A 6,917-nucleotide genomic window follows, 5' to 3' on the forward strand; every position below is an offset into this window, starting at 1 on the left:
TTCCCCAAACTCATTAATGGTAGGTTTCTTCTCTGAAAAATTAATTTCCCTCATCTTTCTGTTGGCACAAGACTCAGGCTGATATGGGAAGTCAGCTGTATGGAGAACTAGTTCTTGTTAACACTTGAGCTATTGCTGTAGCACTCCTAATAAGTAAAACTAGACATACAAACTGTTCAGGCATATTTTCAGATTGTTAGTGTTCCTTGGAGCCTTGCTGCAACAGTACATTTGTCTGTCCCTCCCATTCCAGATGGTACAGTCTACTTGAATTCGAATTACATCTTGTAGAAAGAGCTGAAATATTCTTTTAGCCACAACAGTATTTCATCCTAGAGAAAACTAATTGGACATCTGGTGTCCATGTGTGAATTAAATCTGTTCTGCACTAAAGCAAAAGCCATTAAGATCTGTTTTCATTCAGAACTGATTAGTAGCTTCAATATTCCCTCCCACCATATTACTTTTTAAAATACCAGACTTCGTTGTGTCTGTTAAAGAGCTTGAAGGGACTGTCATAGCCTGCAGTATAGAAGCTGTCTTCATGGAATTGTTGGCCTCTGTTTCTTAAGATTCTGGCCAAGACTTCAGCCTCCTCAGCATATTTCTCTGGGGAGGCAAATCCACCGAAGGACCTGGTAGAAGTGAAAAGGGGTGGGTTTTTCAAGGTTTAAGCCCCTGCTTTTTAGTTTCACAGAAGGGAACTTAAAGCTGGCAAAGCATGCGGTGCTTGAGCACTTCTCAAGCAACTAGCAGTTTCAGATAAACTGATAACTAGCTGTAGGGACCATATGGCTATGTGTGCTACTTTAAAAGTTCGTATTGTTAAACATCATTCCCAAAACCAGCCACTTCCAAAGTTGCTTGCAATTCTGAGAGCACTAGCTGAAAGGGGTGGTTGCCTGTGGCTTTAATACATGCAGAGAAGGCAAGTGTAGCTTTGCGTGCTTCTCCTGTAACAACTGCCACGCAGGCGTCATGAAAGTGAGAATATAAATTCACCAGCTGTGCCGGTGCTGCTTACCGGACGAAGATGCCTGCTGCCTTCCTCTCTTCAATAAACACATCCGAGTCGGTGGGCTGTGGTGGGGAGTCCTGGTGTTCAAATGGCACAAAGAAGGAGATCTTGAAGTCTGTGCAGCCAGATTTTATCAGGCATGTCACTGGCACAGTCATGTCCATCTTCATTTCTAGAGGAGAGGGAAGAAAGTTGTCCAGGCTGCAAGCAAAGATGGCCGGGGTGATGCAGCTTTATCCTACAAGCGGATACCAAAGCAGCCTAATGGAGTCAGCAAGGTGTTAGACCAGGAAGGGGAACCTGCCATGTCCCACAGCTCATTTACTGGTTCTTGCTGTTCAGCTCCAGCTCCCATCTGCACTGCTTGCAGTTCAGAACCAGCACCTTGTACACCTTGTACCTTTCTCATTCTTCCCTTGGATGTAGCGGAAGAGTTTCCAGAAGCCCTGGTGCATCGCCTCCTTCTGGGTTTCTCCCATAATGATTGTGCTGACCCACTTGGCTGTCTCATACTGACGCAGTTCATAATCCTTTGCCTGAAAGGTAGCAAAAGTCATAGTAACCACGAGACGAATATTAAAGATTATTTAACTTAATAGCTATTTTCTCCAAATCAGCATGAAAATACTGTTGCAATAGTGGTCAACCTCTTTGCTGTAGGCTTTAGATTTACCCCCAGTGTCAAACTGTTGGAAATGGCAAAACCATGCTCTTCTGCCTTAGGCTGAGCTCAGAGTTTGTAAGTATTCCTCCCTCTGTTCAGAGTTGGCTGTGAAGGTGACTATGGCAACACTTCCCAGCAGCTCCATGATCATCAGACCAGGAGTCCCCAATCCCCCTTGGCTCTGCAGCACCCTGGCTGCAGACATCTCTTCCCCTGGCTGTTAGCAGTTACCATCGTTTCTGCTGAGCTCCACCGAGGGGACTGTAGATCCAGGGACAGAAACGTTTGCTTGAAGGATTTGATCATCTTCAGAGCTGCAAGGCAGACACAGTTCATTGGCCTCCAATCAGTGCAGTATAAATGGGGCAGAAGAAAACATTAGGGCTTTTCTGTCTAATGCTGAAGAGCTTTTTCTCAGCCTCAGTTCTTCAGCCTTCCAGTAACACCTCCTGCACTGAGAAGCGACTGGGAAAGTTCAGGCAAAAGACAGGTGCTCCTGAAATTGTGAAAGGCCTGGCTTCCACTGCTTACCACTAATGATTCTGCAAGGGCTGAAAGCCTGAGGTAACCAACAGATGACCAGGACCAAGGAGCTGTCTCTACGCGGCTGTGGGAGTGTTCATCTTCCAGGATATGCTGCCTTTGCTTCTGGCTGCAAAACTGAATGTTGGAGATTCTGCAAGTGGCAGTTTTGTGGAAAGCTGTAAGTAAAAAGGACTTCAGGAATTCAGCCAGTTTGTTCCTGGATGAAAAGGTCCTGGTGTTGATGGGTATTGTGGCGTTTCTGACTGCTCATAACTTTGTCAGGCCACTCGCAATAGCTGGTGCCTTTCTTAAAGGCTTTTAGCCCCAGAGGCCTGTGACTAGGTGAGATGTTCTGTATTTATGAAAGTATAGCTACTTCCCTAAGTAGCCTTCCCATGGAAAGGAAAAGCTGAAAACATTCAACTTCCACCATCCCAAAATCGAAAATAATTAAAATCACTATTGGAACAATCACATCTGCTTAAAAATCCTGAGATTTTAGGAGCCTTCCATTTATTACTTCTGTCAATACCAGGCAGATCATAGTGCATAACCTACATCACAAGGTCTCTGCTTTCTATTAGGTTATGATGTCTTTGCACTTTGCATTCCGAGGGCAGCATGTACTTAGTTCAGCAGTTCCCTTCGTTCTTGCATCACAGTATGTTGTCTTCTCAGAGTATAACTTAACTGCGTGTTTCTGGGGTAATGGAGCAAACAGGTTATTTTTCATTTCTCTGCCTCCTCGGCTGTTTCTGTAGCTGCCCACACAACAAGAAGCCATTGCTGTGTCACTTGTGCTCCTTTTTTCATGGATTTTAGCATTAAAGGTACGCTGATGGAATTCACAGCGTGTGCCACCTGCTGTGGTAGGGGTACAGCACCGAGCAGCAAGGGGGATTGCCAACAAAGATCACGTCTGTTGAGGTCCATAATAGTGTTTTGTGTTAAATATGAATGATGGACAATTTGTCACCTATAATAAGCATTTTTAAAGTCTTTATGCCATCTTAAACGTTATGGTTTGTGAATATAAGACCTCGGCTCCTCTGTAAAAACACAAATGCACTGTGCTACCTGACTACTTTGTTTTCTGTTTACATTTTCTTAGGACACGTAGGCTACTGCTGAATACTATTAATCCCCTTATGTACTCTGGATTAGAGGTGACTACCAAGGAGTTTCCTCTTTGGGGTCCATGAGGTTGAAAAACTTGTAAAACAAACCCACCAAACACCAGAGAACCCTGCTGGCACTGATTTCACCTGTCAGAATAAGTGGTGTGCAGTGCACTTGCATTTTTAGTAGCAGCTCCTTCCGTTGCACCCAGAGCAAGGGAAGATCAGAGAACCACGCGGCAGGAGCCTGATGCCAGCAGTTACTTGGGGGCACTGTCCCCCTTGGTCCCAACCTGGAGGCAGGACATGTTGAGTCTGCCAGGATGACGGGTCACCAGGGCTGGTGCACACCTGAGCTGGACTAAGACAGGTCTGTCGATAGTACTTTGAAAGCAGTGAAGCGTAACAGTAAAGCAGAAACCCAGTCATCTTAGAAGCAAACGTGACGAAGCTTTACTGAAACTTCCTACAGAAACTTCATTTATGTTACCCATTGTCATTCTGAAGGCAGAATGATGCTTGGCTCGCAACTTCCTACAACTTGACAAAACCCGTTCTCCTCGTGTCCTGTCTGGTTATGTTACAGAGCAGACAAACGCCATTTCAGCACATGCTGTTGTAGCTGCTGTACTAGCTTCCTGGTCTTGGTGCTTGCCAATTCCAGCCCCTCCCTGACACCCCTTTTTCTCACGGCTGCTTAGATCTCTCATGATTCTGCCTTCTCTAACTTTGTGGCCAGTGCTGCTGGTGACTGCATGTAAGAACTACTTCTGCATTACGTAAAGCAATGCACTTTTTTGGGGGGTGGGTGGGAGAAGGGGGAGACAAATTGGGAAGAATCCTCCAAATATTTACAGTTCAGTTAATTTTTAGACCCCCAGGAAAGCTTAGCTCGGAGATTTCCATCTGTTCATGTGACTGTAGGATATCTAGGCTTTTTCTGCAGCTGTTAGCATGTGGGCCAAAGGTACAGAAAGCATAGCAGGCATCTGCTGGTTACACTGGTGCAGCCAGTAAGCGCAGCCGGAATGTGCCATTCCACAAGCCACTAACTCTGTTAAGGAAGCGGAGAAAGTAGGCATACTTACGTTTTAACCTGTCCTCCTAGCTGCCTGTCCCGAGGCTGCGCGTACTCGCAAGATGCCGCCTGTCAGTGTTTATTTTGCTGTCCAACTCCACCCATGCCTCAGCCCTGCTGGAGGGGGATGCCTGATGAAAACCAGAAGGTTGTAGCCTTGTCCTCCTCCGGATCTCATGGAGAGCTCCCACACAAATGCCGAAAGCCCCACCTACTGCCCACGAAGCAACATAGGGCCCAGTGTGTCATCGGGTCCACAAACAGCTCTGCACCCTTGTGTAACTTCCCCGGCTTTCCATGGCTTTGTGCCTACTTTGTCAGGATCAGTGGCGGATTTTGTCCTCTTGGGAGAAAGAATTTCACATAAATAACATTCCCTCCCTCCCCCCATCGGATTACATGAGGGTGATGGTACAGAATGACAGCTTTTTACCCCCGGGGTAAAATGGTAGGTAGAAATCTGGCTGCAAGCTAAGCTAAAACCATCCTCACGAGGTTTCTGCTGGCATGTTATGAAAGGCAGACAACACTGCTCTATAATGGCTGTCTGTTTTGAGCGGTGTTTGGGACTAATCAGCCCCCTTAGCCCTTGGATATCTGCACAAAGGGGTTATACAAAGCTACTGTGAAATTCTGACAATACACAAAGTGAAGCTGGACTCTTCATCTGAGCAGCTGCAGCTGCAGACATGCTTAGGTACCAGCACAATAGGGCAGATTGAACCTCACAGTTTGAGTTCTGAGAACACCTCCTGTGCTTGTCATGGCTTGTGCAAATCCCTTGCAGCCAAATTCAGCGAAGCTCTCTGGGACACTGGAAATCAACAGCTGCGAATGACTTCTCACAGGAAACACTTAGCTGGCAGAGAACCTCGGGATGCTGCGTGATACGCTCCTGTGCCAAAAAGGAATAAAAAAACCTAAACCCATGCCACACAGCAATTGCAAACTTACCTCTAAAGCCACAAAGCTCTCCGAAGCCCCAGAAGTGGGGTGGTGCAGAGCGGTTTGCCAGTGGAGCCTGTTAGAACATGCTAAGGCCTGACAGACAGCACCAGTTCTCTGCATGCTGCATACTTTATGGGGTAAATGTTCTCTCAGTTTCACCTGAGTTCTGCTTGGGTCAAACAGGAAAATAAACTGGGCCTTTTGGAGAAGCAGGAGCTGCTACTTCATGGTCTTTGCTGAGGAGCTACAGGAATGCAAAGGCAGGTGCTTGTGTGATGTTTGCTGCCACATTACTCTGTCATCCTAAGGTTCCTGTCAAGTGTGAATGTGTAATTTATGTTCTCCAGAGTAGAGGAGGCCATGTAAAAAAACCCACACATGACAGTTGAGCAAATCTTAACAGATCAGTCATCAGCCCAGAGAAGTATTGCCTTGAAAGGGGGGCAATTAATCTGTAAACACAAGCATCCCGTGAATTCTCATTTTGCTTCTGAAAAAGACCCAGAACAAATCCCCAGTCAGTTTGTATGCATCCAGCTGATGTTTCTGTCCCAGACAAAGAGCTGACTGTCCCTGGCGGAGTAGCCCAAGGGTGGAGAACAATCATCAGTATTTTCCCAAGAGGTTGTTTTCCAACACTCTTGTTTTTCACATATAAATTGAGAGAACATGTCAACAGTTGGAAGAGACAGTAGGGCAGATGTGAGGACATGTATTTATGGAACTATGGACATACCCAAACTATATATAATTAGGGGGCTGGGGAAGGGATTATGGTGGAAGCTGACACACAGTCTCACTGCTACCTCCAAACGGGAAAATCTGAATATGCCAACTCTGTACTTCTTGCCCTTTACACAGGGAAATAACATGAAAGAACTGTTACAAGGTGTTCTGCAAAGTAGTTTGCAGAACGTAGGCAGGGAAGTTCAACAGCACACGCGTACTGCTGGTTTGCCTGGCTGTCACTGCTGTGTGGGGAAAAGCTAAACCAGGCAGTAGGAAGGGCGCATACTGCTTATATAAATGCCAACCTGTACACTATGTCTCTAACGCAGAGTTGCTGCCCACAGGGGAGCTAATTAAGCAGGCAGTGGTTAAGTCTCGATGGCAGCCTATGACACCGCTGTTTAATGTCATATATATGACTGTTTAGGGAGTCTGTTTGGCTTGGAGAAGAGGAGAGTGAGGAGGGATCTTATCAATCTCTAAAAGGTGGGTGTCAGGAGGATGGGGCCAGGCTCTTCTCAGTGGTGTCCAGTGGCAGGAAATGGGGCAATGGCCCTAAACTGGAAAACAGAAGGGTCAACCTGAACATGAGGAAACCCTTCTTCCCTGTGAGGTGACAGAGCACTGAACAGGCTGCCCAGAGAGGTGGTGGAGTCTCCTTCTCTGGAGACTTTCCAAAGCCACATGTACTTGTTCCTGTGTGACCTACTCCAGGTGATCCTGCTCTGGCAGGGGGGTTGGACTAGATGAGCTCTATAGGTCCCTTCCAACCCTTTCCACTCTGTGAATCTGTGATACATATCTGGTATTTTCTAGAATAGGTCACAAAGCAATGTT

The 6,917-nt window shown here is 46.4% G+C and overlaps 1 protein-coding gene across 1 annotated transcript; it reads right to left on the reverse strand.

The window, feature by feature from the left end:
- Window positions 1–299: 299 nt before the first annotated feature.
- Window positions 300–1,990, reverse strand: HEBP2 (heme binding protein 2). The gene is made up of 4 exons (XM_010151418.1): window positions 1,914–1,990; window positions 1,419–1,554; window positions 1,025–1,190; window positions 300–635 (listed from the first exon to the last, which is right to left on the reverse strand). The coding sequence occupies exons 1-4, from the start codon at window positions 1,986–1,988 to the stop codon at window positions 461–463; spliced, it is 552 nt and encodes a 183-aa protein (XP_010149720.1). The 5' UTR covers window positions 1,989–1,990; the 3' UTR covers window positions 300–460.
- Window positions 1,991–6,917: the final 4,927 nt, after the last annotated feature.

This window comes from Eurypyga helias, unplaced genomic scaffold (assembly GCF_000690775.1).
Source record: "Eurypyga helias isolate BGI_N326 unplaced genomic scaffold, ASM69077v1 scaffold4100, whole genome shotgun sequence".
Taxonomy (NCBI): Eukaryota; Metazoa; Chordata; class Aves; order Eurypygiformes; family Eurypygidae; genus Eurypyga; species Eurypyga helias.

What these genes read in the sequence shown, in the direction of transcription:
- HEBP2 (XM_010151418.1), bottom strand. Translation starts at nt 1,988, where the DNA reads ATGATCAAATCCTTCAAGCAAACGTTTCTGTCCCTGGATCTACAGTCC. An exon ending in CCAAGGGAAGAATGAGAAAG is followed by an intron (nt 1,191 to 1,418) that starts GTACAAGGTGTA and finishes CCTCTCCTCTAG; the next exon opens with AAATGAAGATGGACATGACT. An exon ending in GCAGCAGGCATCTTCGTCCG is followed by an intron (nt 636 to 1,024) that starts GTAAGCAGCACC and finishes CACTTCTACCAG; the next exon opens with GTCCTTCGGTGGATTTGCCT.